This window comes from Oryza glaberrima, chromosome 11 (genome assembly GCF_000147395.1).
Source record: "Oryza glaberrima chromosome 11, OglaRS2, whole genome shotgun sequence".
NCBI lineage: Eukaryota > Viridiplantae > Streptophyta > Magnoliopsida > Poales > Poaceae > Oryza > Oryza glaberrima.
The window spans coordinates 23,452,662-23,477,106 of NC_068336.1; the positions used below are offsets into that span (position 1 = coordinate 23,452,662).

At 37.1% G+C, this 24,445-nt stretch overlaps 2 protein-coding genes across 2 annotated transcripts; one reads left to right on the forward strand and one right to left on the reverse strand.

Moving 5' to 3' along the window:
* Positions 1-9,759: 9,759 nt before the first annotated feature.
* LOC127754873 (heterogeneous nuclear ribonucleoprotein 1) lies at positions 9,760-14,153 on the forward strand. Its single transcript, XM_052280464.1, has 4 exons — positions 9,760-10,033; positions 10,207-10,460; positions 10,642-11,823; positions 13,569-14,153. Exons 2-3 carry the CDS (start codon positions 10,239-10,241, stop codon positions 11,812-11,814), a joined length of 1,395 nt encoding a protein of 464 aa, XP_052136424.1. The 5' UTR covers positions 9,760-10,033; positions 10,207-10,238; the 3' UTR covers positions 11,815-11,823; positions 13,569-14,153.
* Positions 14,154-16,750: 2,597 nt separating this feature from the next.
* LOC127754941 (1-acyl-sn-glycerol-3-phosphate acyltransferase PLS1) lies at positions 16,751-22,948 on the reverse strand. Its single transcript, XM_052280551.1, has 11 exons — positions 22,644-22,948; positions 22,012-22,134; positions 21,243-21,282; positions 21,075-21,148; positions 20,890-20,949; positions 19,997-20,074; positions 19,764-19,922; positions 18,404-18,529; positions 18,132-18,224; positions 17,933-18,016; positions 16,751-17,284 (listed from the first exon to the last, which is right to left on the reverse strand). The coding sequence occupies exons 1-11, from the start codon at positions 22,722-22,724 to the stop codon at positions 17,078-17,080; spliced, it is 1,125 nt and encodes a 374-aa protein (XP_052136511.1). The 5' UTR covers positions 22,725-22,948; the 3' UTR covers positions 16,751-17,077.
* Positions 22,949-24,445: the final 1,497 nt, after the last annotated feature.

Sequence of the window (24,445 nt, forward strand, 5' to 3'; positions counted from 1 at the left end):
TAAACCTGCAAGGAACAGTTAACTCCATGAGTCATCAGCTGCATAAAGGTCATATTATAAGAAGAGAAATTTTATAGTTCTTAAAAAAAAAGTATCTGAGCTACCTAAATTTTAAACTAAATTTTTTTGGTACATCAAGATACTCAATATCTAGAGATATCGAATTTTACACTAGAAAATATGGTACTTCCCTGTACTTTTTTAAGAATGATAAAATTACCCTTATAAGAACCGAATTCTCTAAGTTAGCTCATATGTTAGCCACATAACTAACAGGTTCACAATGGCCCACGCAAGAGACGTCATAGGAATCTCATCGCATCTTATAAGGGTCCGATCGCATCCCAAAATAAACCTAGATATTATTGAATTACTCGAGTTAAAGTCCACATCAATTATTTCCCTTCACATGCAGCGCGCATAAATATTTTTCACGTTGAGTTAAATAAATGGTAGAATATATAATTTTTGAAAGCCACAAAAAGGTCCAGCATGTATACCCTGTTATCACCCACCAACCGTTGATCAGAGAGAAAAGAGAGATATATGTGTCCATCATGATGGAATGGAAGCATATTTATTAGAGCGGCATAGAATGATAGCTACAACATATATATAGCAAATACAAATTGTATTAACAGGATTGCTACATGTCAGATGATTAATATTTTTTCGTAACTCCCAGTCGATGGCATCGTTAACTTTTTGTCGTTATCTATGATTCTAGATCTAAGGTGTCTAAGATTTCAATTATTACGTAGTCTGTCCCTCGTATGAACCTTTAGAGACATAAGGGTACGATTCTATTTCAAATAGATCAATTTTACAGTATTTAAGATACTTAGTACTTTGTGGTATCAAATTTATGAAATGCAGTATCTCTTGGGTTTATTTTTTTTCAAGGATAGTAAAATCGCCCTTTCAAATAACCTTGCACACGCGTGAAATCAAACTAGTTTGCGCATAATGCCTATAATTCTTAGTTCACCCATATATACTAGCCTACTCCATAGTCCGCACTAGATATGTATATATAGTACAACTATTCGTAAAAATGAGATCGATGCACCTCCATTTGTTGATTTGTTGCATCCAAAAAAAAAAGTAAAAAACTCATCCTCAACGTACCCGGCAACCAACCACAGATCCGGCGATGCTACGGCTATGGAGCTAGCTAGGGTTTCGATCAGGGCGGCGCGCGCGCACGTCAGATCGATCCGGGTGCTTCGATCAGATCGATGGCGCCCCAGCTTAGCCGGTGTGGCACCAGCTGGCAACGACGACCTCACCGCCGGCGATCGATCGATCGACTGCGGCGGGGATCGGACACAGCAGCAGCCGTGACGCCCGCCTAGCTTCGCTGCGACGTACGGCCGGCGGCGCCGCCCCGCGGCGTGTGGCTAGCTTCGACGTACGTCGTTGCCGTGTGCGCCGGCCGGTGGTCGATCGAAAGCTGGAGCTAGCCTGCGGCGGCGGTGACGGGAGGGGGAAGACGAGCGGAGAGGATCACCTGAGAGCGGCGGAGGCGGCGGCGGCGGTCGGAGCGGTCGCTGCGCTTCGCTTCGGTGGGGGGTGGGGGGGTTTTATAAACGGTCGGAAGCGGAAGGCTCGGGCAGATGCCTGATGGAGATGGCGGAGTGGAGTCAGTGGTGGCCTAGGTTAGGTGGGGAGGACGGGTTCACAGTACACACGTGCACGTTTCGGGAAACGAGTGAGGCCGCCGGGCCCACCCGTCAGTCTAATAGCCGCATCTCCGTTCAAAAAAACTCAATTCTTAGGTTTCCGTGCCTAACGTTTGACCATCCGTCTTATTTTAAAAAATATGAAAAAAAAATTAAAAAGATAAATCATGCATAATGTATTATTCATGTTTTATCATCTAACAATAATAAAAATACTAATTATTAAAAAAAATTATATAAGACGGACGGTCAAATATTGGACATGAAAATCCAAGAATTGAGTCCTTTTAGGGACGGATGGAGCACTTTCATCTCCCCATCGCTACTGCGGCTGCACACGCTCAGTTGTAGAGTACTTGCTCAGTTATTCCCTCTCCTTTCCCAGTTCATCTCTCTTCTTTTACAAGCACGTTTTTCAAGCTATTAAATGATTTATTTTTATAAAAGTTTTTTATATGAAAATTGTTTAAAAAATCATATTAATCTATTTTTAAAAAATAATTAATACTTAATTAATTATACGCTAATGAGCTGTTTCTTTTTACGTGCACCAAGGATTAGATTCCAACCGTGTCTGCGAACATAGCCTTTAAGTCAAACTTTTTTTTAAGTTGGTTTAGATTTTTTTTAAAAAAAAATGCTAATAATTTTTAAGTACAAAACATATATATTATCGAAATATATTTAGTGTTAAATTTAATATAACTATTTTGGTATTGTAGATGTTAATTTTTCCTATAAACTTGATCAAACCTAAAGACCATTGACTAAGAAAAAAGTCAAATGATTTGTAACATGAAATAGATGGAGTAGTTGCATTTGCATTTGCACATACTTAAATTCATTCAAAATCATGCCATCACATATATGTACTTAAAAGTTAAATCACAAGAGATACAACTAACTAGGAAAATCTATGTATGTACTGATGTTGATATACCGGGAAACACAAAGTTTTGGAGATGCAAAAGGGATTGTTTATATGTTTGGTATATATGTCTAGTATCAGCATTTTAGGGTATAAATGAATAAATTAATTGTTATAAAGTTGAAAATAGATTTAAAATAATATTTTAATTAAGAAATTAACATATAAAAAGTTTTTCTGTTGTAAAAATCGTGCCATTTTTCTCTAAAAAAAACGTGCCATTTAAGAGCTTTATGGACGTGCCCGTTAATCCATCTATTTCTACAAAAGAACAGGGACATCCAAACAAGCATATATACTTCGTCCTATGAAAAATAAGAGCACATTTAATTTTCCAAGGCTCTAAGGGTTGGGCAATGTAATGCTGACTTGCTGAGAGTGTTGCACTTTCATATACATCTAACCGTTCATCAGCTCTAGATTTATTCAGAATCTGACCCATTTTGATTAATTTGTCATCATTTTTTTTCTTAACACTATACATGCAAGCTCATCAAGCATGGGCACTGCATGCATGTTCTGCTCAGTAATTTCCTAGGAAGTTAAATTTGCCACTGCATGCATGTCTACAGCTTAACAGCTAGCTGAAGAATGAACATTAATTATCTTAGCTAGGACCACAGCTTCAATCAAGAGACACAGCACAGATCACCACCACTGCTGCATTTCATATATTTGCTCAGGACCCTGCAATTAGGGTTGTGTTTAGTTCACATTAAAATTGAAAATTTGATTGAAATTGGAACGATGTGACGGAAAAGTTGAAAGTTTGTGAGTGTAGAAAAGTTTTGATGTGATGAAAAAGTTGAAGGTTTGAAGAATTATTTTGGAACTAAACACGGCGTAGCTTGCTAGCAGCATGGCACTGAGATCTTCTGCAACTGCAAGCTGGAGTAGACTGCATGCTTCAGAGATGAAAGCACATAGCTGATCAGGACGTCGAGTTTATGCATATGACTAGGTACACATGTAATTAATATAATAACCGTATTTTGAAGGGAAAATAATGCTGTTCAGCTGCTATATGCAGATGCATGCCTTGCTTACTGATCTGTTTGGTTGAGCAAATGGTAGTGCTTCTCAATCATTGGGGGCCACAAGGTTTTATTCCATCAACATCCAACCCTCTCACTCACTCTCAATCTCACACTTGTGTTTCAGTGTATCTATATGTATGGCCCATTGAACCCTACCTAGCTGTATCATATCAACATGTTCAGTGCCCACTACTCCCTGCCATGTGGGACCTCTCTAGTTGCTCTGCTCCTATCAAATTGCCAAGTCATAGCAATTTGCAACCCTCCCCTGCATGATCATATATATTCATGACACTCTCTGTCATGAGCTAATTTATGTTGCATTGCATAATTGCATAATTGCATTTGCACTTGCAGTAGTAGAAGTAGTGATCTAGTACTCCTAGCTGTACTCTGGGAAAAATAGCCTGGTCCCATTTGCATTCCCTTCTATTATTCAAGGAGGTTAATTTAGATTTTTAATTCATCATCTTTTTGAAAACTAATTATTTTTTTTGGAAATTGGCTTATGGGGTGCCAAGGTAAAAAAAATTGGTTTTATTTGGGACTATTCCTCTATGTTGGTGAATTTGGCGATGACGAAATGATAAAGTTTTTTATAATAAAAAATAGCTAATCCTATACAGGTTATCTTTATATCCACCAATTGGCTCTATACTTAGTGTTTGATGCTATCACGGAAGGAGTGGGATACTATATGCGTAGTAATGCTACACTGTTGGAATTGGTAGCTAAGAGTCTTTTGTACCGTTTTAGATGGAGTAGTACCAACAGAATTACCTGCTAGAATTTACGTGATTTGTGTTAGCTTTTAATTATAGTAATCATCTTCTTAGAGGAGTTGGGAACTTGCCCCATCACTCTTTTTTTTCTTTCATTTTCAATTCCAAAACATATTGGCTGTGTGCCTATAGGCGGAGACCGGAGATGTAAAAAACTAATTACAAGGTGATAAGCATATGAATTGCATGGACTTATATTGAATTGCTCTGATCCATGTCTTCCTTATGTACAGTTTTTTTTCCTCTCTTTTGAAAGAAATACTGCAGCAGGGTCACAGTGGAATAGTGGACAGATAGATGAAGCCCATGTCATTGATAAGTGAGCCCAGTAAAGGCCCAGCATAACCATTCCATCCATTTATCCATTTTAATTTTCTAGAGTTCGATTTAATTAAATCTGTATTTCATTTTGTTTCTCTGGTTTCGTTTTTATGGCTGCCAATGTTTGGTGATACTTTGCTAGCAAGGTTGGTTAATCAGCTTATTAGAAAGCAAATGCTGTAGGACCACTTACTAGTACTTGATTCTTCTCTTATATATAATGACCGAAATGCATATCGAAAATTCAGATGCGACATTGTAAAAATAATAATCATCTTGCAAGCATGTCTCATGTAATTCTCCTGTCACTTTTACTTATACTTGAGAAAGTACAATTGTCATACTACTCTTATTCTATAGGCACGATTTCTTTTTGTTGTGTCACAGCTATGTTAGTATTTTATATTATTAAGAGTAAATTTCAGACAACTGTAACTTTAGTGATAAAACTATCAGTTTGCTGCAACATTAGCGACATGTTTCAATTTGCTACAACAATAGCGTGGGAAATTATCACAAAACTGCAACTTTATGTTATATGTTGTTAGAGTTGTCACCTATATATACTGTAGCAGCATATAACGTAAAAGTTGTAGTTTTGTGATAATTTCACACATTATTGTTGTAGCAAACTGAAACATGTCGCTAATGTTGCAGCAAACTGATAGTTTTGTCACTAACGTTGTAGTTTTCTAAAATTTACTCATTTATTAATTATCTATATCAGATGTAAATATATTATCCAATTTAATGAAATGTTATCTCACTGTGTGATTATGCTTGAAAACTGAGCAAAAAATGATTATCAAGAAGTTTAAGTTGCTAAAAGGGTCAGAATAACACTTCTTCTGCTGTGTTGTACTATTTGGTGCTGAGCCACATGAATCACTCTTAACTCTTAAGTCTTCAAAAGATTAAAAAAAAAACATGAGCCTCTCAATTTGCGGCTGGAAATAAGAGGGCTAGCTGCCTCTGGCATGAGCACAACCAAAACTAACAAACTAGCCAGAGATCAAAGTCTAATTAGACTCATCCAAAGTCAACTCATGCAAACTTCTAACTAGCGATAGGACAGCTAGCTAAGTATCTGAATTGATCAATAATACACCTAGTACAAGTATACATGTGGGTACACTTAAAAATTATCTAACACATACATATATTTGTTAGACATTTGATTTCTTCCAAAAAAAATGTTAGACAAAAATTCAGAAGTCAAACTAGCAAGTAACATGTGTGAGAATAATTCATAACATATTTGAACTCGATCCTATTCTGTTCTAATATAATATAGGCACATAAATATATACAATACTATATCCCTCTTTTTATGGGGTTTATGGAAAAGGAGAAAAGTAATTCTAAAAGTTTCATCACGGACTTGTATTTTTCAGCTCATGGTCATTTTGCAGACTTAGTTTTTTTTTTTTTTGGTATGCAGATATTGAGCATCTTCTTTTAGCAATATATGTTTACTCCATGCTTGGTGCTCTCTAGATCATCTGTAGCAACTTTTCTACACATCAAAAGCCCTTTATACAGTGTGAGCATAAACTTCTCAAAGAAGCTGTTGAAAAGCACACCCCATGCAGAGGAATGAGTGTCTCCTTTTTGCCCCTGTTGGCCTCCAATAAGAAATCCATCAAGGTCCAAAGTACAAAAAAAATTAACGGCTTACGCTTCTAGGCAATTCTCATGAAGTAGTGGCTCTAATTAATCAGGTTTTATGTATACAAATCTCATGTCACAATCATAAAGAATAGGTAGCTAATTGCCTAGTCTTAGCTTAGGATACGGATGGCGTCAAATAACCGAGACCTTAATTAGCATATATGTCAGTGATTACATCAAGATAGACCTGGAAAAGGGAGATATATCTTGGAATGGAGAAACACCCCAATATAGAGTTAATACAAAATATAATATACTATTCATATTTGTAGGGAGATAATCTTATCCATTCCCATCATACAAAAAAGTTTAACCCTCTAGCTAGTTGTTGATAATTTTCCCCAATAACATTACAAATCAAATAAAAAAATGCGATTTTTTAAAGATTACATAAACAAAAAAAAAAGTTTCTACTCCCTCCTAAAAAAATAGAACAATTTATAGAGTTTAAATTTTATCCCAAATATAACAACCTAATACTTATAAATGTGATTTTTATCATTAAATTAGCTTTCCATACTACCCCTATTATCTTACTCACTCTAAGAAGACGATATATTTGCAAACGAACAATAATTTGTAAATAAAACTTTTATATATGTGTTCTTAACGATCTAAAAGCAACGGCTAAAAATAAACTATGATGAAAAAAACCTTAAAATCAACTCCAAATTTAAGGTTGAAAATTTAAATTTTGGCTGATAAGCATAAGCGAAAGATAAGGCCATATCTTTTGACCCCTCTCCTTAATACCTACTCGAAGGCTAAAACTTGCATGCATGCATGCATGATACATATATAGAAATTTGCTTGTACCTAGATAAATTGTACCAATAATTTAAAAAGTAATTTACCCATCATTCCCTCCAAGAAAATGATGTGTGATCTTAACATAAACACCCTACTAATAGCTATGGGAGATGTATCATTAACCTCCACATGGTGATGTTGTCATGCCACATTGAAAATGCCGAAAATGCCCATGAGTTGTATCCAACGTTTCAACTCCTATTTGCACTTGAACCCATAAAGAAAACAACAAGAAGAAAATAACAAAGTTGCATACTATTCCGCACTGAAGATCTCATCAGAGATCCACATCTACCCATCAAATAAAACCCATATGCACATCTATTATCTACAATAAAATGTATGCACAGCTTGGTCGTCAGGATGAGATGGTACTGAAAATAGTGAAACCCCAAGAAGAAACGGCAGTACAAATTAACAGTGCATGAATTACATGATGAAATGTGTGTAAAAAATAATATAAAACAGAAAGAAAAATGGGCTCAAAATAAACATGGTTTTTCAGTTGAAATGAAGACTAAAATATAAGACGATGATATAGTAAATTGATATTTTAATATGTATATCTTTCTTCGGTATTGTTTTCATCTTGAATTTTTTTCTCTAAGGGCGCGGCATAATTTTTTTTGTAAAACATCAAATATGTTGCAAAGATATAAATACATAGATCTCCTGCTAGTTGTATGGTTATCATTAAGAAATTTTAGATGGTCCTAGATGTTAGTCTTAGCATCTCATGCAACAATCTATGGTGGAAGAATGGAGATTGACAATATGTTAATCCGTAGTCCATACACATCGGTGGAAAGCTATATACTCCCTCCATCTAAAAGTGTTAAGCATATTTTATTTTTTGGTTTTTCTAAATGAGATGGTCATGTTTGTACTCTCATGTGCTAAATTAAATTGTTGACCGGAATCCAAATAGCCATCTTAATACTCATTAGTTACATGCATGCATATAGTTTCTTGATTTTGTTACATGAGGGATGAGTTAATTCCTCCTTGCTCTTGGTGACAAGTGAAAAATGTCATAGTTTTGGATGGAGGGAGTATATTTGTATTAGATAGGTGGACATTCTCTCAACTAAGTGGAGTTTAAGTCCTAGATTTGGATAAATGCCAACAAAAATTAGGAGATGCACATATTCCTATTCAATAAAAAAAACATCAAGAGGTCGGTTTCTTGTGTTCCTAACAATTTCTAGGTGGATATAACATTGTAAAGGACATATGTGTGTTCTTAGATAGGGATGGATTGGTTTAAATTGAATAGACAATGGACAATTGGTGATAAGTTGTTTGTGTCCAAAGGTGTCCCCTTGACGTGTAAAGAGCATCAACGAACATTTAGATTATGTAGAAATGGCCTAAGAAAAGATAAACACAAGGAGCACACAAACATTTGTCGATGAGATTTGATAGTATATTTGTACCATGAATTACAAGACCGACTTTGTGTAGATTGGGTCCTAATCAACTAGTCCTAAATGATCTGGACATGATCATGAGTCCATACCCGACCCCAAGTCTTATACACAGTTTCCTACAAGGATGCCCCGAAATGTGTCTATGTTCTAGTTATGACATCTACCATTCTCGTGACTAGTTTTCTGCCACTGGTCCTCCCTTGTACTCATGGTTCTCATGTATGGGCCGAAACGCGCGTGAAGATGATTTGAAGTGAATAAGTGTATGCAATTGATTTTGCATAAAAAGTTAATTGATTAAAACGTTACCGGTGCACATCGCGTAGAAGCCAAATATATGGTGAGGTGGAAAAAGATATGATTATCTCTTTATATGGAAACAAACAAAACCATGCAGTTACTTTCGTGCGAAACGGACAATACACTGCACGTTACACGTCAGAGTACGTGGAGAATGTGGGAGTGGAGGAGAAAAGCTATGAGCATGAAACAATACTGTGAGCGTAGAAGGAAAACAATGTGGTGAGATGGCATGAGTAATAGCGTAGAAAACAAGCCACATTACACGAGAAGAACATTTGCAGCTCGGAAAAAGACCAAAAGGAACGATGGATTCGATTTACAATCATATTTTTAAATAAACTGCACCTTGAGGATAAGAAAAAAAATCCTAATTTTTCAATTTAAAAACAATGCAAAGTATTTCGACATCATAGTTAAGGGCTAAGGTACATTGAAAATATGACACAATCCTAGCGACAAGTAGATATTAAATCAATAGAGATCAAATCAAAATCGTAATATATGCAAAATATCATCATGATTTAAATCATAAAGAAGACACACAATATAACCTGATCAAGAAAGATCCTGAAGAAATAAATATATCAATAACAACGATCACAAACGTTACACGAAGCCAAACACCAAAACGAATAAAATAAATAAAGGAAAATAAGTCCAGAAAAAAACACAACACACAGCTATATATAAAGCTCTGCAGGACATGGAAGGAGAAGAAAAAAAAAGAAAAGCAGAGGAGAGAATAGCAGAGAGAGAAAAGAAAAGAAAATAAATAAATAATAAAAAGCAAAGGAAGGGAAGGAAGGAGAGAGAGATAGAATAGAGAGAGACACACAAACACCAACAACACCAACAACAACAAGAGAAAGAGAGAAAGAAGAGAAGGAAAGGAGAGGAAGAAGAGGTGGTGGTGGTGGTGTGTGGCCTCCCTCCCCCCCCTCTCCTCTCGCGAGGTTGCCATGCCTCCCCCAAGATCCTAGAACGCATCCCCACAACCTCACCTCGCTCGCAAGAATCTTCTTCCCACCATCTCCCTCCCTCGGGATCGATCCAACCCGATCATCAATCGGTAAATTCATTTCGTTCGTTCATTCATTCATTCCCCATTTCGGTGCCGAATTGGGGGCGGGTTCTTGATCGGTTCTTGCTAGATCTGCCGCCCGACCGGGGATCGCCGGGGCAAGGATCGGGATCTGATTCGATCCGGTGGGGGATCGGTGGTTGTTGTTTGTTTTGATGCAGGGGCGGGGAAGGAGGAGGCGGAGGAGGAGGGGATGGAGGCGGACGCCGGGAAGCTGTTCATCGGCGGCATCTCGTGGGACACCAACGAGGACCGCCTCCGCGAGTACTTCGACAAGTATGGCGAGGTGGTGGAGGCCGTCATCATGCGCGACCGCGCCACCGGCCGCGCCCGGGGATTCGGCTTCATCGTCTTCGCCGACCCCGCCGTCGCCGAGCGGGTCATTATGGAGAAGCACATGATCGATGGCCGCATGGTAATTAAAATCAACTTTGTTTGCTTACATCAACATGTTTGTGTTAAGATTCATGATGATGATGATGGTGTGCTAGATCCATCCATGGTGGTATGTAATGGTGGTTTGTAGGTGTTACTGATCGTTGTCGTTTCGAGGAATTCAGAATGTTTTTTGGGATTTTTGTTTTGTTTTGTTTTAGGTGGAGGCGAAGAAAGCTGTTCCCAGGGACGATCAGCACGCTCTTAGCAAGAGCGGTGGGAGCGCTCATGGATCGCCGGGGCCCAGCCGCACCAAGAAGATATTCGTCGGGGGGCTAGCGTCCACCGTGACGGAGGCGGACTTCAGGAAGTACTTTGAGCAGTTCGGGACGATCACCGACGTCGTAGTGATGTACGATCACAACACGCAGCGTCCCAGGGGTTTTGGGTTCATTACGTACGATTCGGAGGATGCTGTGGACAAGGCATTGTTCAAGACCTTCCATGAACTGAACGGTAAGATGGTTGAGGTCAAGCGCGCGGTTCCTAAGGAACTATCACCTGGGCCTAGCATGCGTTCTCCTGTCGGTGGATTCAACTATGCCGTGAACAGAGCCAATAACTTCCTCAATGGATACACCCAGGGTTATAATCCGAGCCCAGTCGGTGGCTATGGAATGAGGATGGATGCAAGGTTTGGGCTTCTATCGGGTGGCCGTAGTAGTTATCCTTCTTTTGGTGGTGGTTATGGAGTCGGTATGAATTTTGATCCAGGGATGAACCCTGCTATTGGGGGAAGCTCAAGCTTCAACAACAGTCTCCAGTATGGAAGGCAGCTTAATCCATACTACAGTGGAAATTCTGGTAGATACAATAGCAATGTTAGCTATGGTGGAGTCAATGACAGTACTGGGTCAGTGTTCAACTCGCTGGCTCGTAATTTATGGGGTAATTCAGGTCTTAGTTACTCTTCCAACTCTGCAAGCTCTAATTCCTTCATGTCATCTGCCAATGGGGGCCTTGGTGGAATTGGGAACAACAATGTGAATTGGGGAAACCCTCCTGTGCCTGCACAAGGTGCTAATGCTGGCTCAGGCTATGGCAGTGGGAACTTCGGTTATGGATCCAGTGAAACCAACTTTGGTCTCGGTACCAATGCTTATGGAAGGAATGCTGGATCTGGTGTTGTTAATACATTCAATCAATCAACCAATGGGTATGGAAGGAACTTTGGAGATTCATCAGGAGGAGGTGGCGGTGGCTCCATCTATGGAGACACAACTTGGAGATCCGGATCTTCTGAGCTTGATGGAACCAGCCCATTTGGCTATGGGCTTGGGAATGCAGCTTCAGATGTTACAGCAAAGAACTCAGCAGGTTACATGGGGCATTAACAAATAGAGGTTAGATATATTCTTAATGCTTATGTTCTGTTTATCTAAAGTTCCATTTTGTTGCTGGCTAGTGTTTCAACCATTACCTTCATGTGGTGCCGCTATGATGGTAGCAATGTGAAAACAGTGTCTTTAAATATTGAATATTCATTCTGCTGAAACAATATCGCTAGATGAACCCATGCATATTCAATGCTTATATAGGAAATATTTTTACCATTGCAAATATAATGCTAGTGTTAGTTGTCCTAGGAAAATACTGGATGACACTGATCATTCAAGCGTGGTAACACCACTTGGCAGTTTGGCCTTTTCTAGAAAAACAAGTGTGTTTTTTTTACTGCTTCTGGAGTATGTTAGATATTTACTCAATGTTGCAACTGTTACGTTAAAATGCGTATGATGATTCTCTGAATATTTCATTCTTTGGTTGGATATTGCATTTTTTTATGAACTAGACATCAATTTGTTTGGATGATTCACCCATCAACGTTTAGGCATGCTGTCCAAGTAGTACAACAATTAAATTTGTAGCTGTGAAAAGCAGAAGCTATGCGTCCAGTTTTGACCTGTGGTTCGTAATAGATAGTAACACTTGCTTGGTGTAGAAACTTTATTCCCTTCTCCAATTATTGAACTTTCTGTCAGTGCTTAATGTGTTATGTGTGTAGCGTCCCATCAAGTTGGAGATTCTAGTTAACATATTCATGACGGTGTTATATTTAGACATTAACATGCCTGTGATATATCTAATATATAGTTCAAAAGTATACATTTGTTCCATGTTTGGCTACCACCCTCTAGAACAAAAAAAAGTTTGCTTTTTTATGGCCCTGTTGCTCTTCTCTGGCTGAACCAAAATGAGCGAAGATGGCCACTTTGATATTATCCCAATTCTCCATATTTTGTTGGTGTGCATTTATACTTGTTGTCTATAGCTAAATGAGTATATTTAGGTATACTAGGGTCATGGGTTCAGCTAGCTGTTTAGTATTTTTGGATGTTCTTAGCTTTCTAGTTGTTAGGTTATGTCACCAACTCACCAAACTTAAAGTATCTGCTAAGAATTATAAGGTACTTAGGAAAACTGTGTCCCTTTAATAGCTAGTTATTTCATTGATTCCAGTCTCAAAGCTGGAAATCATTAACTCAACAAACTAATCTTATTTATGATTAGCTTCTGAAATATGGTGCGAACATATATTTTAGATACAGAATAATTCTGAAGTGCTTCAGTAACTTAAAATTTCGTTGCAAATGATCTGTTTCAGTTCTTATCAGAAATTCAGTATTCTGAATTCATTGCTCTTACCACAACTAGCCATGACATAACATTTTGCTTGTTTACTCAATGCAAATATTAATTGTGGTAGTCCTTGGATGTTTGGTAGCTTGAGTCTTCAGTCATACGGTAGACAACTTCGCATCTTAGATACATATAAATGGCCTAATAAGATTTTGGAAACTTAAGCCTGACCGGAGTATTTTATTTTAGAGAATGAACTTCTTAGGGGCACTGGTGTAATAATTTTTTTGTCAAAGCATTCTTCAAGTTGATTTTTGTAAAAGAAAAAAGATCAATTATTACAACATGCTTGTACTCATCTTATTTTAAATGTATGCTTTTCATCCTCGTTATATTACACTGCTAAGGACATTACTGAAACTAAACCTTATTTTTTGTGCTCTTTGTTTTTCTGCATGCATTGCACAACACTATATATACTCTCTAACTTTTATGTTCCCTTGTGCAGCAATGTCGCCGCCTAGGAATCTTTTTCACATACAACATTTGTCAAAATAGGTTGAGGAGAGAACCACAGGTGCATCAGGTGCAAATTTTGAACCTCACATGATTTACAGAAATGGGTTAGTTAATAGAGCTAACCACCAGGGAGTTGGTCAATGAGATCAGATATATATCCTCAAGAGAACCTTTTAAACGTATTTCCATTTTATGTAAGGTTTGAGATTGTGGTTTCGGATTTCTACAGCGAGTTTAGGTTTTGGCAACCTTGTGTTTTTTCTTGGTTGAGATGTGAAGTAAGATTGCGGGATATATATATCTGAAGAGTGTTCAGTTGTACGGCGGCGCTGCCCCCATATAGGCCCCCCTTTTTGGGTTTTTGTTCTTATAGTAGAAACTGCTCTAGCGTTTTGCAAATTGTGTGCTAGCTGTTGTTATCAGGATGATAATTTTTTTTCCCCTTCTTGGTTTTTATCTTACTGAATTGTATGTACCAGAGATCTTGCTGGTCTGTGTTTTTCCTAGTGGAACTTTTGAGGGATGCCCCTTCTGGGTCTCAAAGAATAATAATGCTACATTATATTCTAATTCATTTTGAGGCTTTCTAAGGCTATATATTATTTGTATGTACCCTGCTGGAACATCTGTACATTCTGATGCTCTTTGCAATTTGCCTTTGTGCTGCTTTTGCATCTTCTCTTCTGGGTCTGTCTAGTGGTCAGTGGGTGATGCCTGGTTCTTCTACCATGCATAATTTACCTTGTATGATGTTGCTATTGTACCATCTCTTCATGTGCCTTTTGATGGCTGGGCTACATGGATGATGGCTCTGCAGGCTGCAGCCATGCTTGAGGATTGTGATGTTAACATATAATAATATCTTCATCTTGTGATGTACAGTAAATTACCAACTTTTTTTAAAAACCCCAAATGCAAGGGATTCGGTAATTGATATGTCAATCACTATTCCTTCTGATAAGCTTCAGAATTTTGTTGGAGAGTCATAGACAGTTGAGTTTGTGATTTGTGAATAGATTAGAAATTAAGTAGTTGAAGTTATTAATAGATTAGAAAATCAGCAACCTGTCATGAGAATTAGGAACTACTCCCTCCGTCTCAAAATATAAGCATTTTTAGACTCTGACACGGTATCTAAGATGCTACTTTGACCAACAATATCTATAAAACTAAGATGTTTTAAATAAAAAAGTAGCATATTATGATATTTTTTTTAATGACAAATCTAGTAAAATTAATTTTATATGATTGATTTTTTTTATATTTTTGTTATTAATAGTTAAAATTAAAAATGTTTGACTCGTCACTATGTTAAAAATGCTTATATTTTGGAACGGAAGGAGCACCTGTTTACTCAGTATCTGATAGGTGCCTGATTTTAACTCTTAATTATTGATTTACATATGCAGCCCAACCTAATTTTTCATGCTTAATCAACGGTTTGGTATCAGCTTTCAATTCTTCTAGTGTTAATGGAGTTGCTTCAACTGATGAGCAGTTAAAAAAAATTATGAACAATTTCTTACAGCAGAATTCTCCATAGATCGCTTACTGAATGTAGCTTGTCAGTATGAAAACAGTCACTTAGCTCTTGCATGATGTGAAACAGCGTGCTCGCCAAAGAATTTTTACAAATTCAAAGTGAAGCAGTTGAAAAGAAGTTCTGCCCCAAGTTTCCTTTTTTAAAAAAAAAAATCATGGCCCATTAGAGAACTGCATCTTTGCCATAATTCCAACCAACTTGAAAAGGCATTTTGCAAATTCAATTGCTCCATTTGAAAAGGAAGTTTACCCCAAGTTTTTTTAAACAAAAATACATGACCCAATACAGAATTGTGTCGTCATAATTCATTTGCCCATAGAGGTAGAGAATTAGGTGGTAGATTTTTTTTTTTTTTGTGTAGAAATCGATCCATGCAAGCAAAACAAAGGTGCTTTACTAACTGGACCACTGCTATTAATAGACAATTCTTTAGAAATTATATAGCAATCTGGTTTTTAATAGTTGATGCTATTGATTTTTCGATATACATTTGACCACTCATCTTATTAAAAAAAATTACTACCTCCGTCTCAAAACATATTGTGCCAAAACATAACACGGGGCAGAGGCAGCATGCAATTGTTATTTATTTTATTGTGACTTGATTTATCATTAAAACTACTTTAACCATAACTTGCATTTTACATATTGTATAAATTTTTAAATAAGATAAATAATCAAATGTATATATAACTGTCAATAGCATCTTCTATTAAAGCAAAGGAAGTAATTGTTATGATGGGAAGAAACTATCACTTAGGGCCCTTTGATTAATTTGATAAGATTTAAATTCTATTAAAAAAATCTATTTGGTCCTTTGATATAAAGGATTGGAGCTTTCCAAATCCTATAAAATCCTATTGAATGGCTCATCACATCTAGATTTTGGTGAAAAATTAGCAAGAACTCCAACATCTTAGAAAATTTCCTTTGAGCCTTATCTCTCATCCTATTCTTTTTTTCCCCGTGATCAAATCAAACAATCATTCATGTATTATCTTTTTATAGAATCATATGTTTTTTCTACGTTTTTTCTATTCTATTTTTCCATTCAGGTTAGAAAAGGAGCCAAGCAAGTAATCATTTTCATGTCTCGATCCCAATGCCTTTATGATTATACTCCCTACGGTTCTATTATTCATGACGTTTTGGACATTAACACAGTCTCCAAAATATATTTGACTATGTTTTTCCTATTATAATATATGCAATAAATAATTTTTCATTTTATTATAATACTTTGTAAAACAAATCTATATACGTTGTTCTAGTGTCTTTAAACTAAAAATTAGATTAAATTAAAAATTATTTATAAAAATTAGATTAAATTAAAAATTATTTATAGTCAAAGTTATAAAAGTTTGACCTCAACCTTATCTAAAGCATCCAGAATTGTAGAACCGACCGAACCAAAGAATTGAAGAATTATGGATCCAAAGGGAGTTCAGTTAAATTGAACCACCAAGCCTTTCATACTTAAAAGGGAACTAGCTAAATCTGTTTAGGTCTGACAGATAAAGTGCTAAATTTGTTTAGCTCTGACAGATAAAGGAAGACATGATCATGGCATTCTTTCTACTGTGAATGATCATGGTTGTGACTTTTTGAGAAATCATGCAAATGGTGGAGACAGGATATAAGTTTCACTGATACATAAATCACTAAAGGTCTTCTGAACAAATCCAGACTGATGTAGAAGTTCCAATAAATACAAGTAGTACAATTCCTGTTCTGCCAAAAAAAACATTCTCTGAAAATACAGCACAACAGAGCTCAGAGTTGCTAGTTCACCAAATCTCCTAGAATCTCTCTATTCAGGCATTCAGTTCTGTAAGAACCCTTTTGGTGCATTATACAGGAAAGATTAGGCCCTCAATTTTGTTGCCTACATGAATTCAATACCCAGTTAATTGGTAGCTCCCATTGATAAGCTGTAGACTCTATCTTCATCTCTTTCAATCTTTCTTGACACGGTTCCGAGCCGCCTTGGCTGAGCTCGATCGCTCTGACTGCGAGAACATGATGAAGACATGCATGACCGCCGTCACCAGTGCGAGCCCAAGGCCCGTAAACCCGACTCCTTTCCATGTCGACAGGAGTTGAGTCCATAGGAAGAGCTTGACGGCGCCATATAAAAGGAGACATGACCAAAACAAAGTCACCTGTTACATAAGCAGAATTAGAAAGTTAGTAACTAACCAAACACTAGTAGCATATACATACAAGACGTCCTATGGAAGTTGCTACAGTAATTGTATTGGACCAAACAAGGAACAGTTCTATGCAGGCTTGCAGCAAGTACTTGAGTTTTGCATTTCTATCACCAATAGTGTGTTCTTACGGTAGTCCCAGCAAAACACCTCCTCTTATCCTGACTAGGCCCTGACAAAGGAAGGGGCTTCGACCCAAGTTCAGTTTCAGACCAGACAAACCCCAAACAGCCTGATTTCGATTTTTAAAAAAGATGTTTTCTATAAAATTAAACTGTTTTTTTTTTGTGATTTTGACTTGTTGAGCATGGACCAATAGACTTTCTGAGCTAACCCAAAAATATTCACAGTTGGTACAGCTGCAAATACTGCCACTAGCTAGCCATGCCCACTGAAATTTGTCTTCTGCTCACTCCAAATTGCCCCTCACACTATGCATCTCCAGTTGTGAGCAAATTCTATGTTTTTATTTGCCTGTTCACACTCACAGACCGTACTGGTATGTCTGCACACTGCCATTAGCCCTAGGTTAGAGATCCTGATATTAGAGACTGTATCTTTTATGCAATTAAGTAAAATGCTCCAGTATTGACATTTTACCAGCAATGATTTTACTGGGCGGCCAATTGGTCTAATCTCCTCATCAAAAGTGCATGTCGCCAAATGCTTATCCAGTAATGCATCCTGTAGTTAAGAATAAAGGAACATACAACATTTACTTCAGAATTAATTGATCGACCAATGCATTTGGCATTTCAACTGTAAGATGTCTAAATAAAAAATATATATAGCTCAGCACCTTTGCTACAAAGATGTCTTTGCACCATTTTGAAACATCGTCTTCTGACTTTGGCATCTCACTCATTGCGTGACGTTTCATGCGAACATGTACCTAGAGAAACAGTGGAGTGGAAACTTGTTTCAAATCAAATCAATTTATTATGACTATGTATCTATATTTATTTGCAAGACTTCAACAGTGAAAAGAAACCCATCAAATTTCAATATTTAGTTCTGCAACACTCTCTTGATTGGTCTGCCATTAGATATCCAAGAAGTTAGCAAACATACCACTGAAGATTGCCCTTTCAAAATCCGCAGCATTGTTGGTTGAGGTGAATCTTTTGGAATAATTACTGTTGTATCATAAATAGCTGGAACAAAATCCCGCATAATAGTTACAGCTGATACAAATCCCTGGAAATTTTCATTTTTTCACAAGAGGTATCAGTAAATAGATTTAATGCTGCAATACGAAATAACTACATGGCCAAATGCATGACATAACCATGTATTCTTAATAACTGTAAGGAGCTGATCACTCAGCCACTCCATAAACAGATTAAAGAAGTAACTGTTGTACTGAAAGTATTACAGTCATATATTATAAAAAAATGCTGTTTCAAATTGTCATTTTAGAACTTCAATTAAGCTTTAATTTTACTGGAAGTATTACAGTTATATCTTTCAGTTAGTTGCTTTTGTTTATTTCTTTAAAACAATTCTTGAATGTCCAATTGACCAGTAAAAATCTTTTTCATATAAGTTCAAGAATTTATCTTGAAATTTAGCGTATTAGGTATTCTTTTTCAGGAAGGTAATAAACAGGCAGGCATCATCATATTACTATGCTGAAACACCTGTACACATGTTTATTTTGGAATAGAAACCATCAGCCAGTACAAAAGAATTTTCAGAGTTCCCCTATTTCTCTTTTGTACTCTTCTCCATAATCCATCAATATTACTAGTAGTGTCTGACATCTCAGTCTTCAATGCATGATTTTGGCTATGGTGGTTTTCATCATTATGAAATTACTCATTGTCTCGTTCTATAAACTACATTTTATCTATCAAAGTTTGAAAAGGTTGACCTCATGTCAATCAAAATCTAAAAACATAACACTGCATACCGGATAGCAACTATAGGTACAAATTAGGCAGGCAACAGACATTACATGTAAATTTTGGCAGTAGAGCACAGGACCCATATTGTTATACGAGGCAAGTTGTTACACAAGTATCTTACATTCAAGTGTTTCGACCTTCTTTGTATTGTTCTAAGAGATTTCAAACACAAGTAACATTTATCTACGTTTGAAGGACAGATTCTGCATCCTAATCACCTATGAAGTTGCATATGTTTAATAGATGCACACTGTGAACATATGCAACAGAAATACTCTAATTTAACCGTAGCACAGAATATGCAGTTCTCGATATGTGAAGATGATTACATTTAGAATTACCCATCTGAAATCTGTAGTTTACTAATGTCTAGTGTATATAATATGATGTTTTTCATTTTCTTTCATACCAGAACTATTACAAGGGTAAAACTTGGGAGAAGAGATTTATATTTGTGAATTCTGATGCAAGAATACAGGAATACCAGATACAAGAAATCGTTTCAGCTAGAAAAAATAAAATACCTTTGTACGTGGAATCAATACATTTCTGGGTGCTGGCAAACCCTGTGAAACAGCATACTCCTGAGCTGCTAGAAGCTTTGCTGGAGTAAAGCGAGTGCCCTCAACAAAAAGGGCTAGCCAAAATGGTCTGGGGAAGTCCTTCAACCTTTGGAGGCCCCACTATAAGCATAGCAAGACCACTAAGTTAAAGAACAAACAATAGAATTATGTGTGTAGATGAGGTAAAAAGTTACTTTCAATGTCTTTTCATCCTTTGCCCAGCTCCTTTCCAAAAAGAGGTATTCTGCAAACCACATGGACCAGCCAATAACCTGCAAAATGCAATCAAAACATTGAGCATGTCTGCATGCAGCATGTACTATATCAGAAGATAGATAACTGAATGCTTCGCATGTCTGCGTGTCTGCATCACTGAGATACTAGTGCACATTACATTAGGTTATGGATCTCCAGTAATTACAAAGAACTGAGCCCGATAGGCTGCTTCTCCATCAGATTTCTAGCAAAAGCAGAACACATCTTTTCTGATTTTAGTTGATGGGCATCAAATTTTCTTCAAGATTGCTTCATACCATTCCATTCCACATCGTACAGCTTCCATAAAAGTTGGTTGCACGCATATTTTCATGTGTAACAGAGAGTTTGTACAACTACAGCTATGTTACCAGAAACACAATGTATGTTCTACTACTAGTTCTTAGACACTTTGGGTACTGAACATTTAACTGCCAACCTACTCTGCTACTTATTGCTACAACCTGAATGACATCCACTTGACTGCATACAAAGTTCAAGCATATCAATTTTAGCCACCCTTAGATTAATATACTTAGCGGTTGGAGTGGTGGAATCTCAAGTGTAACAAATCATCTAACGGTATTATATCAAATTTGCTTCAAACAAATTCACCATCAACAATCATAGAGCTCTGGTGAGAAGGAACATATGACATAATAATGCAATATGTTATCTTATCATAATTTTAGTCCCAAGAGCAAGTTTAATATTTTATTACCTTCTTTACATTTTTTTTTCAATAATAGCTTTATGCACATAACTTAAAAGTCAGCAGCACTAACTGCAAAACAAATGTTCCAGTAAAATGTACATGAGCTATCTAACTCACTGGAAGGAATTTCGATGATTTCTTCATAACAGCAAGTGTACTTCCAAGGCATCCTGAGCGCTGACCACATGACAAAAAAAAAGTTTTGGATGATTTATTTTATGTTACTGACAAATCTGTATATACTGAACTTCTAACAAAATATTGCAGTGTAACTGATGTTTCAACAACTAGAGAATGAGAACCTGTGCCAAAATCCACCCAATAAGCCAATCGATATCGCTCCGATGATTTGATATGACAAGTGCATGCTCATTTCCTACAAAGATTCTTCAGATAAGTTTGTAACAAAAAAAAATGACATGGTGAACATTGTAAGCACTATCATCTGTGCTATAAAACTGATTCCTCACCCATTGCCTTGTAAGTTTCGTCATCAGCATGCAGTTGTATCTGCAGAACATGGGTTCAAATTATTTTAGGGGAAAGGCGAAATGGCAAAAATTAAAATTGTTTGCTTCATTAATATAAAATCAAACATTTAATCTTAAGCAGAATGCTCAAGTGGACTGATAGAAAGGTACAAAGTGCAGGCTGGTAAGTTCTATTGTAATCTGAATTGCTGTACACATGGATCATTCGCATAATGTACAGTTAGTCAATTAGCCACCAGAATTTGATGGATTATGCTGTACTCTAATTTTACTGCCATAATGGAGAGAAAAATGCAGTTGGATTTCAATTTTAGCTTCACAGGCCAAATTCAATCACAACAGTGGCAGTACCATTAACATGGCTGTTTTTCCAGAAAAAAAAAATGTCCAGGCATGAGGCGTCCAGAACCATCAAAAAAGAGAGAGTCCATATTCAAACTTTTCTCACTGCTCACAACTCAAATAATGAGCTGTATTAAATAGTAACATGCACGGCATACACATAAATGTGCTAACAGTTAATTTCTGATCTGATGGTTCTGTTTGCCTGATTTGGTTATACTGTCCTAATGTGACAAAAGGAAGCTATTTCACACAGATGATTTGCATTGCATAACGGTTCCAAAATAAACTTTAGAACATTGTGTGTACATCAAATGTGGGTATTTTAACATTTTAGCAGAACAGGTAAATCTTGATACGAAGTGCATATCACAAAGATGCTTTGTCACTGACCATATCTACATACCTTAACCCCTGCCCACCAATCCACAAGCCAGACCAGCTGAAGCCACAGCAGCTCGGCCAAGAACCTGTTGATCCGCCGGTACAAGCTCTTCGAGAACGGCCTTATCGAGAGAAACAGGACGGCCTGCAATTTTTCACGAGCATAGGAACAGATCAGGTAATGCCGGATGCTGATCTCGCTGCATAGTTGCGTGCAGATTAGCAGATCAAATGAAGCAAAGTTTGATGATTCTCGTTACAGTTTCCCGCAGTGACAGACACATTTTTTTAAGTGAAAATAATTCCACAAAAACAAATTTGCAAAACCAGTCTCTTGCATCTTGGATCTCCAAGAAAAAAAAATTCCCGAGAAGAAGATTAGGGGACCATACTTATCTGTCCATATAACTGTACAAATGCTAAATCTTTGTCTAAAAGAGTACAAAATTAACCCAGAAATCCTAGCTACAATAATTTAGTAATCCAAAGGAAGAGGCTACAAACAATCGACGAAATGATTTGCACAAACAGAAAACAAAAAAAAAAGAATCCAAATCTTGCGCCCACTGCCGCATCAGATCGCCTGAGATACACAAGGGAAGAACAGAAAAAGAAAAGATTTCGCCACCAATCTAGCTGAGGATTCGGGCGCACCTGGATGGCGTTGATGATGAGGCCGGAGAGGAGGAAGAGGAGGCCGAGCGGGAGCACGACGAGCACGAGTGGGACCGCCATGGCCCCTGCCGCCCTGCCCTGCCCTCACTTCCAATCTCGCGGGGCCGAGATGCGAAGAGGAGGCAACGGGCCGAGGTGGCTGGATGCTCACCCCCGAGGGAGCGCCCTCTCCTCCTCCGGCGGCGGCGGCGGAGGTGGCGGCGAATCCACCGGCGACGAGAAGAGAAGAGAAGAGACGAGACGAGACGAGACGAGGAGGAAGAGGTGAGGTGGGGTGTTGGATTTGGAGATTTTATAGGGGGTTGGATGGAAAAAGACGCAGTGAAGCGTGTGCGCCCATGGTTCCCCCTCACCAGGAGAAGAAGAGGATGGATGGTGTGACACCTCGGATAATGATTGCCTTTTTTCTTCCCAATTTTTTCGAAGCTACTCTTACAATGGTGTTTGAGATAGATTTAGCTTAATATGATGATTGATGATGAAATAAAGGTATGAAAAGCTAGAAACCCTATTATTATGATTAATTATGTTTTAGTTATAAAAAAATTTAGAATTGGATTTATATGATATTTTAAAATAACTTTTATATAAAATGTTCTCGCACGAAATGCACCGTTTAGCAATTAAAAAATATGCTAACAGAACCGAGGTATAATTTATATCTTAATTATAAACGGACGGGGAAATATGCACCGGTAAATAAAATCATACATATCATGTCTTCATATCGTGCATCTTATCTAATCAGAAAATATTGCAATTGTAAATAATATAGTGCATCTCGTATATTTAAATAAGGGTTTACAATCTCGTTTGGCCGGTAAAATTCGAGGCCCGGCAAGACATCGATTTTTCTTCAGTAACCTTGGGCATAGTTCGATACATTTTGAAAGAAAATCAACAGATTTTGAACCAATAGCCCTAAATGCACTGCAAGACCTGAATGCACTGCAAGACCTGAATTTCGAGCAATATCTCGTGAAATTGTGAACCTGAATCAAACCAATTTATTTAATTAAATACTATACAGAAAAAGTGGGCAAATGGTATGATAACATGAGAAACTTTGTGGTAGCAAGTGTGAGAAACATGTTACACTCGTTGTATGGGTTGGAAAAAAAAGTAGCAAATGGATTAGTGTTTCCCACAATTTGGTCAAACAATTCTCAGATGAGACGTCTAAAACTCTCAAATTTGCGACCCTTAGTAATCAAAGACACCGTTACGTGTTACGCTAATCATTGGGTTTCCAAGCAAACTTACGTGTAAGCTGATCTACGATGTGAAACGACACTAACAGAAAACACGTAAATTAATTTACGTGTTTCTCTACTTTACTAGTTCACCTTTTTAAACTTTATTTTCATGATGTCAGTACTTTTTAGTTTTGCCTCGCAAAAAAAATTGTTTCTTTACTTTTTTCTAGAGTTAGTTTTGTTTCAGTTGTACATATGTTACATTTAGTTGTTAGTAAGATATAAAAGTGGCATTGCAATGGACAAGAAGACCACATGATACGCTTGGATCATAATAAAAAAAAATATTAACTTGAGCTCACATGAAGAACACCTAGAATGCGTTCCCTGTTGACAGTGAGTCTTTTTCTCCAATTCATACGCATATACTCCCTCCGTTTATTTAATACATGATGCCTTAAATTTTATCATAACATTTGACTATTCGTTTTACTAAAATAAAGTATATAGATATTATTTATTTTGTATGACTTATGTTATCATCAAATAAATTTCAGTATGACTGTTTTTTTATACTTACACGTT